General features: G+C 42.1%; 4 protein-coding genes across 8 annotated transcripts; 2 read left to right on the top strand and 2 right to left on the bottom strand.

The window, feature by feature from the left end:
* Positions 1-21: 21 nt before the first annotated feature.
* Positions 22-8,656, bottom strand: LOC128748840 (bromodomain-containing protein 8-like). Of its 4 annotated transcripts, XM_053847851.1 has the most exons (21): positions 8,397-8,655; positions 8,196-8,289; positions 7,841-7,937; positions 7,362-7,431; positions 7,233-7,282; positions 7,001-7,123; positions 6,859-6,939; positions 6,449-6,513; positions 5,840-5,979; positions 5,553-5,744; positions 5,250-5,343; positions 4,991-5,116; positions 4,572-4,732; positions 3,779-4,247; positions 3,670-3,707; positions 3,343-3,590; positions 2,467-2,559; positions 2,337-2,405; positions 1,996-2,278; positions 1,426-1,470; positions 22-618 (listed from the first exon to the last, which is right to left on the bottom strand). In XM_053847851.1, the coding sequence occupies exons 2-21, from the start codon at positions 8,212-8,214 to the stop codon at positions 559-561; spliced, it is 2,523 nt and encodes an 840-aa protein (XP_053703826.1). In that variant the 5' UTR covers positions 8,215-8,289; positions 8,397-8,655; the 3' UTR covers positions 22-558. The 4 variants fall into 4 exon arrangements, with proteins under 4 accessions (XP_053703826.1, XP_053703825.1, XP_053703828.1 ...); XM_053847850.1 differs by having other exon boundaries at positions 8,196-8,654; XM_053847853.1 differs by lacking the exon at positions 8,196-8,289 and having other exon boundaries at positions 8,397-8,654.
* Positions 8,657-10,452: 1,796 nt separating this feature from the next.
* gng8 (guanine nucleotide binding protein (G protein), gamma 8) lies at positions 10,453-11,470 on the top strand. The gene is made up of 3 exons (XM_053847854.1): positions 10,453-10,577; positions 11,048-11,160; positions 11,325-11,470. Exons 2-3 carry the CDS (start codon positions 11,074-11,076, stop codon positions 11,451-11,453), a joined length of 216 nt encoding a protein of 71 aa, XP_053703829.1. The 5' UTR covers positions 10,453-10,577; positions 11,048-11,073; the 3' UTR covers positions 11,454-11,470.
* Positions 11,471-11,746: 276 nt separating this feature from the next.
* Positions 11,747-16,628, top strand: tmem45b (transmembrane protein 45B). 2 transcript variants are annotated; one of them, XM_053847958.1, is made up of 6 exons: positions 11,747-11,838; positions 14,166-14,370; positions 14,438-14,650; positions 14,728-14,912; positions 14,976-15,118; positions 16,326-16,628. In XM_053847958.1, exons 2-6 carry the CDS (start codon positions 14,181-14,183, stop codon positions 16,429-16,431), a joined length of 837 nt encoding a protein of 278 aa, XP_053703933.1. In that variant the 5' UTR covers positions 11,747-11,838; positions 14,166-14,180; the 3' UTR covers positions 16,432-16,628. The 2 variants fall into 2 exon arrangements, with proteins under 2 accessions (XP_053703933.1, XP_053703932.1); XM_053847957.1 differs by lacking the exon at positions 11,747-11,838 and adding an exon at positions 11,890-12,059 and having other exon boundaries at positions 16,326-16,627.
* Positions 16,386-23,466, bottom strand: nfrkb (nuclear factor related to kappaB binding protein). The gene is made up of 24 exons (XM_053847955.1): positions 23,014-23,466; positions 22,573-22,774; positions 22,365-22,492; positions 22,118-22,289; positions 21,936-22,040; positions 21,784-21,857; positions 21,637-21,718; positions 21,373-21,565; positions 21,178-21,289; positions 20,906-21,110; positions 20,765-20,841; positions 20,651-20,697; positions 20,524-20,584; positions 20,272-20,446; positions 20,089-20,195; positions 19,865-19,988; positions 19,409-19,488; positions 19,140-19,336; positions 18,807-19,074; positions 18,562-18,741; positions 17,568-18,296; positions 17,256-17,362; positions 17,055-17,190; positions 16,386-16,988 (listed from the first exon to the last, which is right to left on the bottom strand). The coding sequence occupies exons 1-24, from the start codon at positions 23,134-23,136 to the stop codon at positions 16,857-16,859; spliced, it is 3,816 nt and encodes a 1,271-aa protein (XP_053703930.1). The 5' UTR covers positions 23,137-23,466; the 3' UTR covers positions 16,386-16,856.
* Between the last annotated feature and the right edge of the window lie 287 nt (positions 23,467-23,753).

The raw sequence follows: 23,753 nt of genomic DNA, 5'->3' as shown, positions 1-23,753 counted from the left end.
CAAAAGAATACAGAGTGCGTTTATAAAGGTTTATTGTTGTAACACTTAAAAGTTCACAAAACAAATAGTTAATTTTTACCACAAAAACACAACATCCACATACTGTAAGTACTGTTTCACTGAAAATACAGCGCGACGATAAAACCGATAGAAAACCAATACTGTCAAAGTTAAGAGCCACGAAAGTAAGGTTCAAAATCAACACTGAAATGAAGAACTTGATTGTTGATGGAGTCAGTATGCGATGGACGAGCATTCGAACTCTTTGGCCTGTACATATTAGTGTCGCACTAACCTGAAGTTCCACCTGTGAAGAACGTCTCTTGGTCAGGAGGATCTGTGCGGGCGAAGACGAGTAATCTACAGCCAAGGAAGCTCCCACCTCCTCCGTCATCCTGAATTGTCTTTTTAGGGATTCATCCGTTTCTGCCTGGGAGACAGTCTCTGTCCGTCCGCTTGCAGTTACAGAAGTGCAAATAAAGAACAACACTGCACGAGTGTAGAGTGCAACTGACAGGAAATAGGTTTCACATCATACAGCTGTGGACACCTTGGTGTTCACTTCTTCATCTTCTGGTCGGCCTCTATGGCACAACGGCGCCCCCTGGTGCCTCCGTCCTGGAAATCACACAGGAACACGTCATCACGGTGGCAGCAGAAACGTTTACGTGACTTAATTTTTTATAGAACCAAACGTCCCGTAACGCCGCAGAAAACCAGTAGCTTATAGCAAATTCGACGATGAACACTAAGTGAAAGTATAAATATTACATTTAGCGTCCACAGAATAATTCTCTATTATGGCATGAATAAAAATGTAGTTGACCATTTTTGAGACACATTTTGAGAATATCTACGCCCATTTTTCTCTACAGTAAATCCATTTAAAAAATGAAAAACAGAGCAAATAATTTTTTTTTTTTTGGTTAGTAGATATAAACTTCTATATTTGAAATATTATGAAGAAAAAAAAAATAAATAAATAAACTTACTGAAAAATAATATTTCAGTAAGTGCAGTTGGCTCAGAAATAAATACATTTAAAAAACATTCATAGTCATAACTGACACATCTAAGAAAAAGAATATTAATATAAATAATTGTGAGGTCACCTTATTTATGCATGACTACTCAATAAATAAGAAGTGAATAATAATAATCGTAAATAAATGAATGTGTGTAAGAAGAAAGAGACAGGTATATCACCCCAAGACAAAAATGACGACCAAAAGATGAAGAAAAATGATGCACGAATATTGAATACAATGTTCCTGTTGCTTGTGTGGACCGTTCATGAGAGTCCACACTCTGCGACTGACCTTCCTCCAAGAATTTTTTTACTTTCTTAGTAAAACATTTCAAAACAAATCTGTCTGTTTTAGAAAGACGAGACACATAACAGGGTGCTGTCGGAAAGGTACTTACAAAGAGAGAGAGCAGAAAGGCGGGAGAGGACATGGAGACAGAGTCCTGTGAGAGGAAATAATAACCGTCATAACTGAGTCTTTTATGAGTTTAGAAACTTGAGCCAAGATGAGGATGAAGAATGACCTCTGCTTTGTAAAAGCCAGTGATGGCTCGATGAGGTATCATGAAACAGTGTTGCAGGGTTGATGAAACACCGTCCTAATTTTCAGAGGCCACTAGATGGTGCTCTTGAGTTAGATTGATATGAGTTTTCATTGAACAAGTATGTACATTTTGCAGTAGACAGTGCCATGTGGTGGCCTCTGAAAATAGGACACTGTTTCATGAAACCTCATGAAACCCATCACTAGTAAAAGCATTTTCATGTTTGAGTTTTGTAGACCTTCGTTTCAATAGTGTACACTGGTGGGTATATAGAACTGTGGCTCACTGTGGTGTTTACCGAGTTTATGAAGTAACAATACTGCAGTCTAATGGGAGAATTGGTTCTTGACTCCATGATGAAGTCATGTGGTGAGTTGGATGAACACGACACGTCTCTCTCTGAGCCAGAACTGAGAGCAGCACCTTGTCAGTGGAGTCCTGCCTGCGCATGCCGTCGCGGCCCCTCAGGCTCTTGGCGCTGATGCCGGACTCTGACGTCTCCATGATCAACTGTGTAGCCAGGAACTGCTGGATCTGCTCCATGACGTCCCGCTGCATTTCCAGGGCCATGAGGTACACGTCGTGATCCAGACTGTTGTACATGACGGCGTTCTGAAACATCAGCATGATGTCTCTCTGGAATTCAGCGGTGGTCCGGATCAACCCGTTCTCGATGTTCTTCTTGATGGTGGCCAAGTCCATGGGCCTGTCAGGAGAGAGCTCCAGTGATTCCCGCACCATCCGGGTGGAGTTTGTCAACGTACCTGTGCACAATACTGTGGTAACCAGGAGCGATATCGTCCGTCACCGGCTGCAGGAAGACGTTTGCATATCTGCAACACCAGCCCAGATTAGAAAAACGCCATCTTCTGTACAGCGTCTCAGGTTTCTGACCTGTGGTTGGCCGCAGCGCGCCACACCAGCATGATGGCTTTCTTCCAGATCTTCTGCGCCTGCAGAGCCTCCAGGTCCTCGCTGCACATGGAGCTGCGCAACAAACACACAGAGGGAATCGCACGCTGAAACATGAGGCAGGAATGACGTGCAAAATCCAGCAGAACTAGTTCACAGAGTTGAACAGCTGCTGATGTTGCTGCAGGACAAGAGGATGTGGGTCCAGTTTCACCTGCCACAACACAACTGCCAAGTCGCTATAACAGTATCAGCAAGTAAACCACTCAGGTAAATGTAAGAGAGAGAGAATTGGAGTTGAGAGATATATGACAAATGATAATATTTTGTCACATATATATATATATATATATATATATATATATATATATATATATATATATATATATATATATATATATATATATATATATATATATATATATATATATATATATATATATTGTTTATATATATATATACACTTATATACTCTATATATATATATAATATTTTTACAGCAACACATATGTATATAATGTATACAGCAGACTAAAGATACAGTAACTCAAGTTTAATTACTTAGTTATTACAACAATTACCATAACTATAGCATGTGACAATGTGGCAAATTTTAATTCCTTATCAAACTAAAGATGTTTCTGAAATTCTGGATCAAAAGTTAGCTATGTATTTCTCTCAAGGCAGCAGTACTTCCATCTTGTTTTCACTCAGCTGGGTGTACTTTTGTTATACCACTACACAATGGTGACGGTAGTGTTTCTAAACAAACAGTGCTGCTGATGCATGCAAGCAAATAAACTGGTCGCAGCACCACACGCACCTCAACGCTGTGAATTTTAGGTGAAGAGAACTCACAACTGGGAGGAGGCGGGGCTGCTGGGGATGGAGTCTGCGGTGGTGTGCAGCTGCAGGGAGGAGGAGGCCGTGTGGAGACTGTAGCCGTCCTCACTCTCGCTGGCGGCAGGTTCCAGCTCCGGCTCCGAGGAGGAGTCGTCGATGGCGTCTCCGTCGTCTTCTCCGCACACGTCTCGACCGTTCACCTCGCTGTCTATTTGAAGCCCCGACGCTTCTCCACCGAGACTGGTGACCTCATCCTTCGCTTCCTGGATGAGAGAGACAGAGACCTTCCATGTGATCGATCACAGCAAAGACCAAGCATCTAATCTGGACCAGAATATTTACCACAACATCCAGTTTTGCCATGGGACTCTGTTGAAGTGCTGGATAAGCAAGATAAAGTATAGTGATGTCAGCTTTTATGTCGTAAACAAGCCTTTTTACGTGTGAATACCTTCGTCGTTGGGCCTCTGCTGCGTCCATTTCTCACTCTGACACTTCACGGCGACATCAAATGGAAGCTGCCCTTCATGGTTCACCAGGGCTCCAGCGACGGCCTCAGGCTGCAGAGGTGCTCCATTGTGGCAGTGATCCAAACTCCTTGAATTACATGGCGGTACGGTGTGTGACGGAAGACCACGGAACCCCGTGGGCAGTGCTGTCAGGCAGTTATCTGGACCGCCGCACAGAGAATACGGCGGGTTGGAAGTCCCGTTCTGAGCTTCCGTTCCTTCCGTCTTCACTGCCAGGCTGCTGGGAAACGATGACGCCTGTGGAACCACCGGAGCCACTGCGGGGTGAGAGCTGTGAGGCTGGAAGGACTCGGCCTCCCAGGTGGCCGGCAGAGCGTGACCGTTCTCCTCACACAGCGACAGAGCAGCCTCCACCGCAGCCGCATCCAGAGCCTCCGCGCTCTCATCCACCTCGTCAGGTAAAACAAAGTTAGTCAGCTGAAATGTTTTAACATGAACTAAGGTTTTATATTAAGCCCTTTTACAACTACAATTACAGTACATACAGACTGTCTGTGTTATTACAGTGAAATTCATTAATACAGTTTAATACAGTTAATAACTGTGTAATAACACCTTAAAGGAAGAAAAATGCAATAAAAAAAAGATTAGAATACATGTTGGACATTTCATCATGTCAAAAGAAACAACTTCATTAAAGTCACTGAGATAATACTAAAAAACATATGTAAATAACCCTTTTAAATAAACCAAATGCCTCGGTTGTCTATTCACCTTGTCCTCAATGATGGCGATGATGTCTCCGACCGTCTTCAGGTCCAGTTCGTCTCCCATATATGACACGGAAACATCTTCCTCACTGAGCTCTGACACCTTCAAGCCTGCAGGAGCTGGTTGACATCCACGAGGAACCGCTGGAATCATCATGTCCACCTCTGTTTACAGCGTGGACAGGGTCAATTTTAAGACAGTTCAGAGCATGTTTTTTACTAGTGGTCAACTGATGCACAAGACACGTCGCAGCTAGGATGTTAACAACAACAACAAAGATGGAGGAATCCCACCCCTATTTTGTACAGTTAAGTGTTCTACTTCTTCATGTCTGTTTTGTTTATCCAAGGCCTCCAACATTTTGTTCACAGATTATGCAACATGTTTCGCATTCTTTGAAGATCATCTGTTCGTGGGCAGACCTGTACATCCGGGCACTGCAACTGGAGTTGAAGCAGAGGTGGGAGTGTTTGACGCCGACTCCGTGCCGACCATGAAACCCAGCTGGGAGGGACGAGCCTCCAAGAGACGCGACAGCATCGGGGCACCTGCAGCAGAAAATATACTTTTTGTTCCAATCAAAGTGTTTGCTTCTATATTTGTTCATATGAAATTCCACATGCTGTAGCAATAAAACATCCCTATATTCGATCATATTTCAAAGAATGACAAAACTATCACCTGTTGCCTGAGATAGAGGTTGACAGGGCGAAACCAGCTGCAAATCGTGGACTCCTGTCATGTTAGTCGCGGTCAGCAAGTCACCATCACCTAGCTAGAAAAAAGCATTTCCCAGTAATTACATGTAATTACATTAGATTTGCATCCACAGATTCCATACTGATTTAATAGGGGATCTACAAGGTCATATCTTCTTCATAAACCAGTGAGGTGACCTGCATTTTTAAATTTCCATTTCAGTTTGGTTTAATACAATCTTCAAAAACACATTTATTACAATATACTGATCGAACTTGAACTCACTAGCCGTGCATTTGAGGCGAGGAGGTTCCCTTTCTTTAGCAGCTCAGACAAAAGTGGAGAAGGTGGCGGGGTCCCTTTCTGGACCAGAAGCTTCTTTTGAGTCGTGTCATCCAGAAGTGACACGTGAGTGATGTCTTCACTGACAGACCCAGCTGAATCAGCACATAACATTAACCTGGTTGAACCTTGAGACTGGAGACAGAGACGCCAGGAAGTCACAACCTTGCTCTTTCACCTGCAGAATATTAATATCCACCGAGGAAAACTTGATTTCAACTGTGACGTACATTTTTCGAGGACACAAAATCCATCGCTATGCTTTCAAGCGGGTCATCGTGCGAGAACTCCTGGCTTGGAGAGCTACCCGGTGGTGAATGCAGCGTGACGCCAGCCACTCGCTTTGGCGCGATCTTCGCTACCTGCCTGGCTGGAAGAGGAAAATTGTTGCCATTAAAATTCTGCTCAAATATTACCAATCCTTTTGAAGTCACGTGAAAGTTAAAGATCGGTCCTCAAGATTTGTATTTTCAGAGCCCACAAGATGGCACTCTCTGCTCTAAAATCTTTGTATTTGAACAGCCATTTCAATAAAACTTCAACTTATTTTTAAACCAACAGTGCCACCTACTGGGTACTGAGACACTGTTTCATGAAGCCTCACTGGCCCATCACTAGCTGCAGCTGAGTCCAGATAAGTATCAGATTACTGAATTTAGAAATTCTGTGATATTACTTGAATTGTGTAATTCTATCAATATAATAAGCACACTATTTGAAAACACCAAATTTACAGTACAAGTCATATTCACGCAAACATTTCCGAGTGTGGTTTAACATTTGCACAGTAAACACTTTGCAAATGAATGAAGCAGCCGTACTAGAACAGATGGAAATACCTCGGTAAGCAGCGTCTGTGGTTTTTCTTTTGATTTCTGCTTCTTCCTCTTCCTGTTTCTTCTTCCTGAGAGACACAAGGGGATCTTTTATTGAATCTCTACAACTGTTGACAATGTTATTAGTCCCACTGGGAGGTTTTGACGCAGGATCCAAGATGAAGAAAGATAACATCTAAAATGGGGAAATAGTTTTACAAAAATAGCACATTTAAATTAATAAAAGAAACATTGTGAGTGCCAAAATAAAAGCATAAAAAAATAGAATTTATAATAATAATAACAACAACAACAGCCACAATAATAATATTAATACTACTACTATTACTACTACTACTACTACTACAAATAATATTATTATAAGAAGAAGCAAAAGCAGTAGTAAAAATAGCAGAAGCTTTGTTGTAACTTACTGTACAATATCTTGCCATAATTCCTCAAGCTTGGAGTCTAGATGTCCCGCTTGAATGAGCTCTGACTCTCTCTTCAGGGCCCTAAGAAAGTACATCACAGGATGTTTCTTCACAGCGGTCACACACGTGCTGTGCAGATTACCTGTGCCTCTCTTGCGTCTCCTTTATCAACCTTTTCAGTTCTTCTATCCTCTCAGCCGTGAGCCTGCGTACGATCACATCCTCCACCGTCTCTACGACTTCACCTTTCTCTCCACGCTTCCTCCTGGAGGTTACAATGGACGCTTTGTTATTCTCCATAAGCCGAGGATGCATGAGTCAAAAATATGTAGAGGCGTATTGTTAAATTGACACATGCTGAAGCTGCTGCTCACTTTGGGGCTTCTGTGTTTTCCAGCAGCTCTGAGTATTTGGAGGCACAGTGCTGATGGAGGAAAGCGGAAGTTCAGTTTCAAAAAATGAGGTATTGTGCATCCTTTTTAACTTCAAAAAGAAGAGTTTACCTTTTGGGAGAACCAGTCAGGTGGGCGTCCAGGTTCTGCAAACGGTTTGATCGCTCGACTTACAGAGACCCTGAGTCAGAAGGGCAGAGATGGCTTTGTTGTGGACTTCAAAACATTCACGTCATTGAATTCACTTTCTAGAAAAATTGAATTTCTGGCAAAGAATTCCAAAATGGAGGAAATTATTTGAGCAATATTGTTTATGTTTTTGAACATTTTTTTAAAAAAAGATGGTTAAATTAACTGTATTAATGCGGTGTGATCAAATGTGGGGCTTCACACAAACAGTGAAGGCCAGAAAGAATGACGGTTCAATGACTCAAGTGGTGAGTGGTCATCTGTCTCCATGTGCCCTGCAATAGAGCGGTGACCAGTCCAGGGTGTCCCCCACCTCTCGTCCTATGAGGCTGGGACATGTTCCAGCACCCTGTTTATCAGTGAATCTTATCAATATTTCAGCAGAAAATGGATGACAATACCAGTTTTGGTCGCCACTCTTCATGACAGATGTGGCCAAACACAGCTTCTCCCTCACCGACCATGGCTCTGTTGGTCCAATGACGAGCAGCTTGTGTTCTGCATATGATAGACAGAGAATCATGATAATAACAGTGTATTACATCACAAAAGCCGAAACCAACACCAGGCCTGGTATTGTTCATTCAGTCCAGACTTAGTTTTACTGCCATCGCCGGATGTCTCAGAGCCGAACATACGCATAGTGACATGCAGGACTGAAGATATGTAAAGAAAAGTAGCAGCGTGCGTTGACAGTTAGCCGCAGATAGCAGCAACACACGCCGCTAACCGATAACAGATAGCAACGGTACTCACTTCCAACCCCGTTTGCCATCTTCCTGTCATCCCGACATCCCACACATCCCTGTCGTCCGCCGCTTGGCGGTCAAAAACGCCGGTAACCGATGGACTGCCACGCCAGAAACAGCCGTCAAAATGGACAGATCCTCGGCGTTTTGTCTTTAGGCTAGCGTTAATTCTAAGTTGAATAACTCGCTTTGTCCAGCGCTTTCTTACCTCAGCGCCGCTTTCTCCGCACAAACGAGTGGATTTAGCACTGACGTTCACTCAGTCGAAGCTGGCTAACTCGACTCCAGAGAGTAAAAAAGAATATTCCGCTTCAGAACTCCGCCGTCATTTATCATTTCACCCTGCTAGCTAGTGCACGCCCACCACTGTAAAGATGGCTCTCATGTGGCACTGCTCCCCTCGGAGGATGAAACCGCGCTTAATATCGCGCTTCTCTCAATATTACCTTGCACAACAAGGTCGCTGTGCCACGTTTAGTGCAAAAGCACTTCAGAAAGTATCAATAAAAATGGAAATACATGCCATATTTGCCTTTAAAGAAACACCTGTATGGCGGATACTTAGTGCCACCCGTGTAATTACACTACACAACGCGAACGTGCTGGTTTAGCATTTCAGGGCCACATTTAGCAACCTTTTAAATGGACACTTAATAATGTTACTTTCACAAAAAGGGGGTCATGGATTTAAATACTGCTTTGGTGTTCTGTTTTGTTTGCTTTTTTCAATTCAGTATTTAACTTTGATGTTGTTTCAGAAGGTCATAGCTTGAAAATGGCAGGACATACAGTATATATAGGACAAAACCCATTTCAGGTATTCCAACAGCAAAAATCAGATCGCAATGTGCATCTTACTCTTAAGAAACTGGTTTAATGGAGCACATTTCAGTCAGTGAAATGGAAAACGTTAATAATTGTAGGTAGGTTCAAATGTAATGGCATTTAAAATATCAAAAAAATATAAACTGAGCAAAAGAGTGTTCACTAACATCAACTTTATTTTATTTTTTAAATTAAATTTTCATGTATTGATTGATTTATGATGATTTATTATATATACAGTTAATAACACAGCACATTAGGACCATGATCAATGTTTAACAAACTGTCACAAACAAACAGCACAGTGAGAGTGTGAGGGTGTTTCAAACAATTGGCCCACAACGCATTGTAGTTTTTCAACTCTGTGATTCCACCCTTTCAACCCCTATAGCTAGGATCTGAAAGTAACTGTCAGGTCTCACGTTCTCTCCTTCTACAGCTGACCTCTTCTGTCGCAGCTCACCGATCAGTCTCCGCCCAATCCACCCTGTCTGCACTCACTTCTTCACCTCCCATCTCTTTCAGTTATAACCATGGCCCAACCCAAATGTCTAAATTGTTTCCACGCCTCCCTGCATCTTCTTCCTCCCCCGATCACACACACACACGTATTGTGTCTCCACTGAACTGGCATTCAGCCGCAGTAATAACTATAACAACAGCTTAATGTTGGACTTAAAAGATGATTCAAATCTAGCGGAAGGAGAAAACTGGTCTGACAACTAGAGCAGCAGCTCTTTTTTTCCTCACATGGTCCTTCCTGGTCCACGGAGAGAGCAATTACTTGAGGGAAACAAATGTTAATGAGGAACCTGACATTTAACTACATAACAGCAGCACTTCGCGCCCTGCTGCTGGTGGCTGACTGCTCTGGATCAGCGTGGTTACACAGTCGCGTTTGACAGTGTAATTGAAGCCCACGAAAGTGATTCACTCAATGAGTTCGCAGGTTGAGGATTGATGATTCACACGATTTTATATGAGACATTATTTCACAATAACACAATGAGTAGCTTGTTCAGGAACTGCTTGAAACATTATTACACAAATATGTGTATTTAATTTCTATTACGATCACATTTCTTCATAAGTTTCAGACAGAGCTGTTTATATGGAAGGAAAATAAATGTAATAAGTCAATAATATTTTCTTAAAAAGAACCTAGAGTTTGCTTAAAACAGTGCCAGAATGATATATGGAATATTTTCCATCTGTACAAGCTAATAAATTCCATCCTAACAGCAGTAAATTTAGCAATAAAAGTATAAGTAATAAGATAGCTCTGTGTATCAATCTACATAGTAAACATATGCAGTAGTAATTTTGTTTTCCACCATCAACAGCTCACAATTTTCCCAGGTAGACTGAAGGTCACGCCACATGTTGTCGGCAGTCCTGGGGAGGAGGAAGAGGGGGAGAACTACAGCTAATTATTTGAAGGAGGAACCGATGCACGGCTTTCCTCGTCCTCATCTTACGATATTCCCACTTCATTTGCGTTTGGAAGTTAGAGGAGAGGTCCCTGCTGAGGACGTGGATTTCAGTGCTCTGTGTTGATCCTGTGGTGAGTGATTTCCAGTTTTAATGTGTCACTTCTGCATTGAAAGAAATTTCATTATGATGTTTTGTGTCAAATGGATCAAAATATATTTTGTTCATAACTGTAAAGCAACTTTAACCTGTTGTATGCATCAGCACATTTGAAGTACTGGTCTCTTTCATGTGGAATTTCTTTTTAAAACCAAGATCTAAGCCATTGCAAATGGTTTATTTACATTGTCGGCTTATGGAGAGATGCCTTCAGGGATGCTGCTTTGCCTCCCTGCCTTCTCCTTGGAGACCCCAGTGCACCGCATGCAGCTGAGACCCAGGGAGAAGAGTTAACTAGCAAATTGAAACACAACATGTAACAGAAGCTCATGGTGTGTGATGCAAGATTGTTTTGGTGGCTTCACACCACCCCAAAAACAAGTAGAGCTTTTGTGTGACTAAACAAATACATGACGAAAGAGCTGGTGTGACGTTTTGCGGCAGGAGGAGAAACATCACTGAGAAGCTGCATGATGTCCAACAACATGGCGAAGATCGCGGATGCCCGAAAGACTGTGGAACAGTTGAAGCTGGAGGTCAACATAGAGAGGATGATGGTGAGACCCTGAGGAAGTGTGGCCCCGGGGCCAGATGGTCAGAGTAAATGTTAAGAAAAACCTTAAACTGTTCTGCTGGTTAATAGAAGTCTTTTAATTCATTTTATTGTGATGCATTTTGCACTCAAATTTATTTTATTTGGCCTTAACTGTCTGGATCACAGGTGTCCAAAGCAGCAGCCGACCTAATGTCCTACTGTGAAGCCCACGCCAAAGAGGACCCCCTGGTGACGCCGGTGCCTTCCTCAGAGAACCCCTTCAGAGAGAAAAAAATTTTCTGTGTCGTACTGTAGATCATCATGTTGTGACTGTCCTTAGTGAGAAGAATGGCGTGGAATATAGTTTTGGAGATGTTTGTGCACCATAAGGATAGCAATAAAGATTTTATTGAAAAGAGCAAAGGTCATTGCTCCAAAGCTTATCTCTCTTTGTGCATGGAATGTCATCAGAAATATCAAAATAAATGTTTGTTCAAGAGTGGTTTTCTTCCCCACGGTTTCCATAGTAGCATGTAAATGATGGGCGGGGCTGGGATGATTATACTAAAGCACAGAGCAGGTGTGTGTGTGTAGTTTCCACAGCCTGCAGTGCTCCCACAGGGATCAAGATCTCCTGATAATAGAAAAGAAAGGTTGCTGTGGAGCTGCGGAACCAAACAGGATTGACAGAACCCAACAGGTATGTATTTTCACTTTCACATCGAGGATGTTTGGTTGTGCAAGTCAAACTGGGCAGGACAGGAAAAACTAAACCGACAACCCTCTGGGGAAGACAGAGGACATGAAATTTAGCTAGGAGACAGAGCTATAGCAGACAAGAGAACTCACTTCTGCCGGCGTGGATCTGTGATTTTTGTGAGCTGCTACATCTGAATGGAAGATTCATTTCAACAATCTCAGGTAATGTTTTATTTGACTGACTCTGTATGGGTGTTTAAGGCTTCTAGAATTCATTTTCAAATTTCATTGTGAAATGAAAAAGATTTTAAAGTCTAAAAGACCCTTTTTCTTAGCCATTGAAAGCTCCTCAATGAAGAGGGATGACTATTAAAGTGCGCAATACAAGTTTTCAGCTGTGTATTTCCACTGGCTTAATATCTTAGCTTATTTGACAAAGAGAAACAGGAGCATTTCCAGTGTTAGCACAAATCTCTGAACAAAAAAATATACACTTTGATGCTACATATGGACTTGGTTTGAAGGAAAAGACTAGAGTGCTAAAAGGAGGAAATAAAAGAGGGGAAAAAATGTAAGAAAAATAAGAAATGGTGGATATATATATTTCCATATTCCACATTTCCAATTTATTTTCTACTTACATTAATATTTCCACATATATTTGTTTATTTTTCCACTTTTACTTCCATTAATATTTCCACATTTATTTGCGTTTATTTTTCCAGTATTATTTCATTTATATTTGCACATTTATTCATGTTTCTTTTTCCACTTTTATCTCCATTTATATTGCCACATTTATTTATGTTTACTTTCCCACTTTTAATTCCATTTATATTGCCACATTTATTTCCTTATTTTGTCATTCCTGATATTCCAACATTTTGGTGCGTGAAGCTTGATGAATAAAAAACTTTTCATCATTGAAGTCTCATTGCACAATAGTGACTGGTTCAGGCAGTTCAAATGGATACAATTTGAATTAACCTGGATGAATAGCAAATGAATAAGCATCATTAACATAGTTCACAAATAGTTATCACCTGTACAGTGGTGCCGATCATGCAATGTAATAGTTGGAGATTAGATTATGTCCTTTATTTGTCACACAGTGGGGAAAGCCACTGCAGTCTCCATTAAACATGGGTAGCTGGAGAAAATAATGTTCTGTAATGAATAGTTTTATTTTGTTTAGGCACCAGGCTTGACAATGTTGTGGAGTTTTAGGGGATGAAACTGAGACTTCCTGAAGCAAAAACTCACTAAGACATGATCAGAATGCAGCATGGCAAGTCCACCAGGACTTTTATAAGTATGTCAAGACAGAGAAGCAACATTGACATGACCTTCATTTTGAAGTCACGTCAATATTTTCAAGACATAATATTGATAGATAAACACAAGAAGAATTATTTTATCTAGGGCACCAAACATAAATGATGCATTTCAAACAGCACAAAAGCCTTGACAGAAGAGCATTAACTGCTCCTTTGTGTTCCGCAAATTCTAGAGCGCTATTGTGTTTGGATTATTCTTATTAAAATAAACATGCCGAGATGAATTTAACCTTTGGTAAAGAAGCTTTAAAATTTAAATTTTAAATAAAATTTAAATTTAAAGTGAGACTAACCCATTGTCCTTGTTCTTCCCTTCACATAAAGAGGAACTTGGCAAAGCTTGTGGTTGTGAACCATAACAGTGAAGTGTTGTGAAACCCTCCAAAATGAAAGTAGACACATTTGTATTTTGTATCTTAATATTTTGTATATATGTGTGTATATATATATATATATATATATATATATATATATATATATATATATATATATATATATATACTACTACTTGATGTTTCAAAACAGAAACCTTTGAACAGTGTGCTCATTGTAGGTTGGGATTGGTTTCACCCAACCACAGACGAGAAGACTGACATAAAGGGAGGGTGGGGAATGTAAACAAGGTGGTTTTGGTCAAGGAAGTCTTTGGTCAAGATAAGAGAGGTTAACCTTAAACTACTTGTCAAACTTGAAGAGAATCGAAGGAGTGGGAATACTGCAAGGTATGTGAATGATGGGGACCAAAATGCGGGGTGTTTTGTAGTGAACTGGACCAAACTGGTTAGCATGAACTTGATATCAAGGTGAAGGTTGCGACAGGTAGGTTTGAGAACAATCAGCAATATCTGTGGTCTGGAAATGCTTGGTTTTGTTCACAAGTGGAGGTACCAAACCCTTTTTATGAGTCATCTGAAGTCAGAGTATTTATAGGACCATGCTACTTTGACCACAGGATGGATAGTGTGATTGTCTTCACTCATTTGCTTCTCAGATTTAAGGCAGCAACATGGCCAATTTTGGGGGGCACGCCATCCCTGGCTCTTTCTTCCTGCTGTTTGGCTTTTGGCACACGGTCAAGCACATTCTTCATCAATATTGGAGGACCAGTCAGCCCAAAGGACGCCAGCTACCGCCATCTTTCTTCAGAAAGATGGACTACTGTGAAGGAGGAATGCAGCTATTTGCTTCATTTGTCGGTCAGTCTTCTCTCAAGTGTATTATATTTCAACCAAGGGAAGATTAATATCAATGTTTATGCTGCAGGTATCATGGTGGAACAGTTCGTGGTGGACGGCCCACATGCTCGTCTTTACGACAGCGAGGCAAAAGCTTGGGTGAAGCTGATGAACTGGCAGCACAGCACCATGTACCTGTTTTTTGGAATTTCCGGCATCGCTTTGCTTGTCCGCACGGCGTCAAAGCGGGTGCCGGTTGGTGTGGACCGCCTGGCTCTGTCCTTGGCACTCTTTGTTGAAGGTACGTCTACCTTCTTCATCACTAGCAGCAACTCCCCTCTTGTTTCCAAACCATCCCTCTCTCATCTCTGAAACCAGGGTTCCTCTTCTACTACCACATCCACAATCGACCTCCGCTTGACGCCCACATCCACTCACTGCTGCTGGTGGCAGTGTTCAGTGGGAGTGCCAGCAAGATGCTGGAGGTCTTCATGAGAAACCACATCATTTTGGAACTCCTGGGGTCAGGCTTCTTTATCCTTCAAGGATCTTGGTTCTACCAGGTGAGCCAAGTGATCCAGCCTCAGCCTGGGCACTGAGCTAACTTGTCTCTTATCGCCTTCCAGATTGGGTTTGTTCTTTACCCATTAAGTGGACCGGAGTGGGATTTAAATGCACATAACAACATCATGTTTGTCACCATGTGTTTCTGCTGGCATATGGCCGTGGCGATAATCCTTGTTACCGGCACTTCCTCTGTGGTTTGGTTGTAAGTATTCAAACTTAAACTTGACTAGAAAATAGCATCCTAGTAGTTCAAAAGGCCGTCTACATGGAGGTAAACCATTGCAACAGTCATCTGTTTCTGTACGGTCGGTGTGAAAAGCTCCCTGAATCATAAACATTTTACGTTCATTACATTGGATCTCTATGTATATAGAAGGATATAAACTGTGCGTGGCTCTGCCCCAATTGTAAAAAGACTGGACCGGTTTAGTCACAGAACAGCTGACGCATGGAGGTAAATTGACCTTCCATAAATGAGGCCGTCAAGGCTGGTGTTTGCCCTCTTGAGATGAATATACATATACACACACCTTATTTAAATTAAGCTCTTTTAACGTCTTGAAAATATTTGTATAAGAATTTCAATTTTATAAGAATTTCAAGTCCATTCAGAATAGTGGAAACCCTGGCCATTGTGTAGCGAAAAACGAAAGCATCTGTTTGCTTTTGTTCAGGTATTCCTCCATGTTTGTTGTTATTGTTATCATCCCAGCTGCCACGTGTCTTGTGCATCAGTGTCATCAGTGGACCAGGAACTCCTGCACTTCCAAAGGTTCCCTGTTGTCTGGAGAGCAAACAGTTAGATAAAATTTAATGCAATTATTTTTTGTTGTAATTAAGTAATTGTAATGATGTTGTAATAATCGTAATTAACTCATTAAAGTCCCACCACTATGATATATATATATATATATATAAACTTGCGTTAACTTGTTTCAACCACATGAACTTAGGAGTTAACTTGCAATTCGTGGCAAATGAATCACACATTTTGTCACATCTGTTCACTATACAACTTTATATTGAATCAACATTATTTTATCAATGTTGTGCTTTTACCACATTGGTGAGCCTCTGAGGTTATTCTGAAGAATGTTCAATATCTATTATGTCGGGTTGTTGTAGTGATTGAGAGTGAAATTTGAATCTATTGACAGCCCTAGTTATATAAAAGCTCAAACTGTTGCAGTGCTTTATGGGACTTACTGGTTTGATGTTGAGAGAATTCAGACAAGCGTGTGCTCAGCTCACCTGCATTAGAACGTAGCCTTAAGTAAACACTGAGCTGTTTACATTAAACACTTGGGCTGACAGTCGAGTTTGTCACTCATGGCACTCAGGAACAGAGTTCGTCTCAACCGGTTTCATGGTTCGGTCAACGATTTCAAGAGTTTTTTTCTTTTTGACAGCACTGTGAAACGCTTTTCACCGCAAGGCAGAGATGTGGAGATTGGAATGAGAAACACATCATCAGACTCACGGAAGGCTCTGCTTGAAGCATCTGAAGAGGAGTGACGTTTCTGCTGCAGATTTTGTTCTGCATCACATAGAATTTGTACATAATGTATTTTATAAAAAAAAAAAAAAAAGTGAAGTGATCATTGACAGATAAATATCATGCACTGTGATTCCACCTTCATTCAATATCATTTCTCATCATGTCTAAACATTGTTGAAATATTTCCAAATAAAATCTGATGATCTCTTTGAAATCATGAATGTGCCGGTGCATGAAAACAGTCTCGAGTGAGTTGAGGCAGTATTTTAATCTTTTGCCATGAGAAGATTAAATTCCACTCCATCTGGATCATAAAAGGCAGAAATGTTACAAACAACTGTGGGTAGTCTTAAATCATATTTAGAACACAAACTGGAGTTTTAATTTAATGTTAAACACTGATATTCAAACAGAAAAAAAACTACGTTCCAATGATTCAGGATCATTGTTGAGGTGGTGGGGGGGGGTCCGGTGGGCATTTTGGTGAGGTGACTACTACTGTGGAGACAGATTTTGGGGAGCCCGTGGCTATGTGCTGCTGCAGCTGCTGGGCTGGGACGGTCTGGATGCGGACCTGAAGCAAAATGGCATTGCGTTAAAACGTCTTCATTTCTCAGACAAACAGCCCATCTAAACAAACCTGTGTGGCCTGTCCTTGCTGTTGTAGCTGCTGGAACTGTTGCGCAGTTACAAAACTAACCGGCTTGTTCCCTGCAATTAGCTTTGTGCCTGCGGGCATCGTGGTCAAGATAATGTTTCTCCCCAGGCTGCTGATGCTGACGAACAAGACAAACGGTTCAGAAGAAACGGCTATTTAGTTGAAATGAATCGCTCCACTCACTTGGTGTTGAGGCTCCCTTTAACAATGGGGGTCGTCACAACACTTTTGTTCTTCAGCGGCTGGTTGAGGACCGAAAGGGGAACTGTAATGCGAGCAGGTAACTTCCCCTGCGAAGACAACAGGGAGGAGGAAATGGATAAATCTTAACCTTAAAAACCTTTGTAAGGGTTGCTCACAAAGCCGCACCAGTGCGGCATCGATCTGATCACACAACTTTGGTATTTCACCAAACATTTCATGACCTTTTGAGTCCCGCTTCTACATCATGCTCAGAGGAGACTGACTGAAATAACAAAACTTAAATGGACTTACTGCTTGCGTGGTGACCACTGAGGCCGGCACTTGTCTCACGGTGGCTGTAGCTGTTCCTAAAGTCAGTGGCGATCCTGAAGCTCCGGACGCCACCGTGATCCCTTTAGCTCCTGCTACAACACTGGCAGCCATGGTCATCACATTCGCGCATGAGGTCACGATGGGGGGTTTGCTCCCTGGACTCATTGTGATGGTCTGACCTTGCTTCTGCGGGATAACGCCGAGACCCGGCATAATACGAATAGTAGCTCCGCTTTTGTCGGACGCCGTCACGTTTGAGAAAGTCCTCGACTTCTGGTCGGCGACTGACACCGCCAGTGTGGGCATCAGACGTATGGCCGTGTCTCCGGCGGTCTTCAGCAAGGTGGAGCCGATCGGCGCGGCTTTAGATGTAGACGCTTCGGCTTGGCAAGTTGTGACGGTAGCTATGGAAGATGTTGACGGATGTGACGGTGTCACATGAAGGGTGGCTGATATGCTCTTGCTGCCGCCCGCCGCGGCCGAACCCAGGAAGTCTGGGGTGAGTTTGACCGTTGCCACTGGAGATTTAGTGAGCGTCGCCATCATGTCCGGGGTGATGCGCAGAACCGTCTGACCTTTGGCGTCGGTCGTGATAGAAGATGGAGGCAGGCGAAGGATGTCCTTCCCCTGAATACGAAGGTTTGTGGCAGTTATGGGAATCCCAGCTGCTCCGGGGGTCTTCATTCCAAGTGGACCAGTGATTGAAACCTGCATGGAAATAATGAAACGTAAGTCACATGACTCTGCTTCCCCAAGTTCCACAGATGTTTATGGGGAAACTGACATGAGTGGAAACAAATCTAAATGTCGATTTCTTTCCGCTGCATTTCAAGGGTCTATAGGATGGTTCTAAAAGACATTTACATACAAAGTTCTACTCTTCTACTCAGGTTCAACTTGTTGGTGCAGTCATTTAGGTTTGGCCTTCATAACAAGGGATGTCATAAATCTCTTATTATCGTGCTAAACCTACCTGTTTAATGTTTTGGTTGGCCACGCCCTGCAGCACAGCCTGAGCAGCAGAGTTCGCAGCCAAGCTACCCGGTGACCCGGTCTGAGGTTTGGCCACTGGAATTGCCGAAACTGACAGGCTGGTGGCAACTTGTACCGGGCTATTATTAGACTGGCTCCTCAATGGTACAGACACCACTGCCTGGAAGGAAATTTCATTTTACATTTGACAACAAAATATTTGAGATTTAAATCAAAATGTTTTACCTGTGAGATTCCTTTAGTGGCCATTGACACCGGCATCCGGATCTGGTGAGGGTTCTGATGCAGTAGAGCAGCCTGCTGACCAGCGGACGAAACAAGACCTGGCTGAGCAGAAACAACTCGCACCTGAGGGAGCGAGCTTGCCGCCAAGTGACTGACTAGCCGGGCTGCATGCTGCGAAGTGACCGGCTGTGAGGCCGTCGGCGCAGATTGACTCGTGGGTAATATGGTTCCCAGCTGAGGCAAAGAAGGCGGGGAAACGAGAAGCACCCTGTAATTGAAAAAGAAGATGAGCATTTGTTTGTTTACCTCATGAATAAACAATAAAGTACAGACCCTGTACTGGATTTGACGGAATCTGGAACCACAGACTTTGTTGGTGTTGTGGTTGCAATGGGCAGAGGTGACTTTGGGGTTCCTGGTGCGTTTTGGGTTGGTGTTGAAGGAGTCGGAGACATGGGATTGGAGCAGATATCCTGTCCCATCTCTTGACATCCAGATGTTTTGTTCCCTCCCTCTTTGCTTCCAGACTTCTAAAAACAAAAACAGAGTTAGAGAACAATGTAAGGAGACAGCAGCGACCACAGAACAGTGGCAGGTCTTACAGGCTTGGATGCTGGTTTTGGCTTCTGTTGAAGAGCCTTTCTTGCTTTTGCAGCAGCAGCTTGAGCCTGGTGGATCCTCTCTGATATAACAACATGTTCAAGAGTAGAATACAGGTGAACAGCTTGTGACTGACTGAAGCCAAAACAATTCACGATCACTGTTATACAAAAACAATGCGGTCAAAACTATCATTCTCGCTGTATTACTCCAGCATGGATCACAGCATACATAGCTTCCCGGTTGTATGCACAATATCACTCTCAGATTTAAAAAAGCAAAAAACAAGTAATGACTGCATTTTCAATAAAGATCTGAGATCATACACTGGGACATTATATATCCAGACATTTAAATAAACATTTGCAAAGGTTTTGGTTGCATGCAAATCCACAGAAAAGCTCATTTTCCAAATCTTCATCATGTAGACAAGAATGAGCTAAACATTTGACACATACCGAACTCCTCTTGGCTGCGGCTGCGGTGCAGATAAATCCATAATTTGCGTCCGATATCATACTTCACACAAGGGTCTTTCTCGTAGTGCAGACGGTCTAAAGCTCCACTGACAACCGTGTTTACCTGGAGGTCATAAAAAGGTCTTAAAAACACAGCATCTCGAGAGACCATTTAAAACAGTGACATACATTCACTCATGTTTGACAGATGAATAATATCTCACCTGTGCGCTTGTGACGTCTGGAGCCAGAAACTGTGAATCTTTTAGCAGCTCACAGATCTCCGCTCTGGTGCCTTCTCCATTGGGTAATCTAGCAGCGGCATCGCGCACTGACAGCCAAAGCAGAGTGTTTAATCATTGTGCTGCAGCTCAGTACAGACATAAAACAGGAGCTTGTCTTCTTACCCAGAGAGAGAATGGTTACGTATGGGGGCCGGTCTGATCGGAGCAAAGTGTGTTCCCTGGCTTTGTTCAGAGACATCTCTTTATCAAACACACCCTTCACGGGTCCCACCACAGACTCGAAGCCATGCATTCGGAAGGTGAAGGCTTTATGGGGCTGGTTGTATCGTTGCTGTTCCTGATAAGCAAAACAAAGACACAAGTCAACCCATACAGTTCTAAAGATAACGTCTGGTATGTACTGTTGAAACAAACCTGTATTTGAAACACTTGTCTCTCATCGCCGGTGCTGGGCCTCACCACATAATCAGTGGACCTGTTAGTTAAAAAATGTTTACCTTTGTGTCTTTTAATAGTTGATAAACTACTCTACAAGTCTTACACTCTTGGTGTGGGCGGCGTCATCTCCGGGAGCTCTTCGCTTTCAGTCTACGAGAGAAGTAGGATCCATAATTCAAACACAGCAGCACAAGAATAAAAAGTAAGGTTTGGGTACCTTAACAACCAAATCCTTTGAGTCAAGCCACAGCTGACAAAGGGCGCTGAGATCCTTTTCCGTATCATGAGTGGGACCTTAATAAGAAACATGATCCGTCAATGAAGTATACTAATAGAAAACAACAGCCATCTGACTCACCAATCCATCGCCACTGCTGAGACTCCTCACAAAATTCCACAAATGGAGTAAAGCCACTCGGTAAAGCCATCATGCCATCTTTTGTCTCTCCTGCCAGGAACTGCAGAGCTTGAAGTACCAGCTCTGACCAACAGGGGGAAGAGGAAAACCACACATTGAGGGAACTCGCAGGACAGGCCTGCCACATTTGAACTTTATCCTCCAGCTGCAACAAAAAAAAAACATTACAACACAGCCTACATTTATCTATTTTCACAGTTATTGTTTCATACCACTGAAGTGCTGGCAAGATTTTCAGCTCTCAAGATCATCTCCAGCAGGTTAAAGAAACTAACAGAAATTTCTTCCATTATAATTGGACTGCTTTGCGGCTCATCCACCACTCTGGAAAAAAAAAAAAGATTTAAAGTCACCAATTTGCATTATGTGCACAAGCACTAGAAACACGAAAAATATTTATGACTCACTCTTCCTTAATGTTGTGCAGTGGTGCAGGTGTGTCAGGCAATGAGTTGATAATATTTGCAGGCAAAGCTGTTGCACTGTCTGATGGTACAAGAGTTTCCCCAGATTCTTCAGCTTCCACTTTTATCAGCCTCATCTTCTTTTTCCTTCTCTCCTCTTTGATTTTCTTCTTAGGTATGGACAAATCGAAAAGCGCTACGGGACAAAGAGAGGAGTGAATCAGGAAGCCTGCAGTTGATCTTTACATTCTGGTTTCAGCTACTCACGTAAAGTTCCTTTTCTGCTAATATTTGCTCTCGAAAGTATGTCTCCAAGTTGAATGTCCGATGTCACCAAATCCGGATGGTCCTTCAGAGAGAAGACTTGAGAAATCTACTTGAAATGACTAATTTCTCATACCAGGCACTACTTACTGGTTGCCTCTTCCGCTTCTCACAGTGGTTTTGCAGCATGATTTTCAAGTCCTGCTCTCCAAGTTCAATTTTTTCTGTAGCAATACATTCAATAAACAGCCAGTTAAATCCTTAAATCTAAAGTAATTTGGGTTAACAGAGACATTACATACCTGTTGTCTTCATGTCCTGAGTTGAGAGGGTGGGTAAAACTTTAAGTGAGACAGTGGGTGATGGAGAGGACGGGGATTGTGGTCTTGAAGTCCACGAGGATAAGTCTAAGGGTAAGATTAGAACACATTAGAAATTACTTACATGATTTAAAAGAGGGCTACAGACAACACAATGGACTGACCTTCATCATCAGACGATGGGCTGCTGTCGCCACACTCTGTTTTAACTTCCCTCAAAATGCGGTTTACTCTTCTTCTGGCTTTGGGTTCCAACTTTTCTGCTCGAGTTTTTGTTGGTGATTTACGTTTTGGAGGAAAACCCAAACCATTGTGAGCAGCAAACTCCAGCAAATCCTTGCAAAAAAAAAATCATTCAGACATTTTGCAGACAAAGAAAACACTTTTCACCTTGGAGTTTAGCTCAATCACCTTTCTGGAGACAAGGATTTGTTTCAACAGTCGGTGGTAGTACTGCTGGAGTGAGTATAGCTGTCTCCTTCGCTGGGATTTGGCACACAGTTGTCTGTATTTGACCACCTCAGGATTGAAATACCCATCTGTATTAAATTTAAAAAAGAATTATTCTAAATTAATCAAGTAAAGACATATATTAAAGACTACTGAAGACTGCCGTTACCCCTGAATAGCCTCTGGGCTAAGTGAAGAGGGTTTCCGAAGTTAAAATTCCCATTGTTGAACAGATCATTGATGGTGTGGTCCTGCTCTGCAGTATTGTTTTCAGGAAATTGTGGCAAAAATTGTCTTAGATGCTGCCGTTGGGACTCTGTAAGGACTTCAGTCCAGGTGCTTTGACTCATCACTGAGAAGAAGATTTCAGGCTGTAACAGAAAATAAAAATGTAATGAAGGCAGAGAAACACGTTGAACAAAATACTTTATTTAATGTTCTATGCTTGACAAACGTCCGCACATATAAACTGCACGTTTGCTTAAAACCACTCTAGAGTCAAGTAAACCTAAGTTCAACAACTGATACATAATATACATATTTTATACTCATCTAGTTTTGCGCTGTCATACCATTATTTTTAATATAAATCAAGGTGAAAACGACTTACATCTTCAAGAAGGTCTTCAGACAGACTGACCCTGCAGTTTCCCAACATGCACTCTTCAGTGATATGTCCATCTTCTTCTTTTATATCCAACTGGCTCGCAAGCAAACGTGGGATTGCATTCATTTTCCAACACTATGAGACAAATAGTGCAATTCCAGGGGACGTGCTTTACAACTTCTTGCCTAAGCGACGGTCAGTGTGGTCGGTTTGTTGACATCACGCTTCAGACGTTATCACAACACAAACCTGGCTGACGATCGGTGTTCAACCACTTGCAGCTAAGTTAGCTCGACAACAACAACGTGAAAACATTTCAATTTCATCCAAGACGCATTTGAACAAACACAGCATTAAATAACCAGAACAAAATGTTGACGATTTAAATTACCGTTCACACAAAAGCGTTCATAGCTTTGGAAACGAAGAGGGAACACTTTGACCAGCGCACACTCTCGCTTCTTCTTCGAATGAATTAAGAACGCTGTGTGTGTTTGCTGCCCCCTACTGGGCGTGAGCGGACGCGAACATTTGCTTGGCAAGTAAAACATTATTTTACAGGGATACTTGAATACATATTTCTATTGAGTTATGTGTGTAACGTTATTTGTAAAAGTATATATGTGGAATAATTAGTAATTCGTATCAAACTACTTTTGTTTGTTTTATTTAATGACGAGTAAAGTTGACCAAGTTGAACCAAATTCTGCTGTTGAATTGAACAGAACGCAACATTGTCGGAT

This window comes from Synchiropus splendidus, chromosome 17, assembly GCF_027744825.2.
Source record: "Synchiropus splendidus isolate RoL2022-P1 chromosome 17, RoL_Sspl_1.0, whole genome shotgun sequence".
Taxonomy (NCBI): domain Eukaryota; kingdom Metazoa; phylum Chordata; class Actinopteri; order Syngnathiformes; family Callionymidae; genus Synchiropus; species Synchiropus splendidus.
Note: the sequence above shows the minus strand (reverse complement) of the source record. Positions and strands in the feature narration are given on the sequence as shown.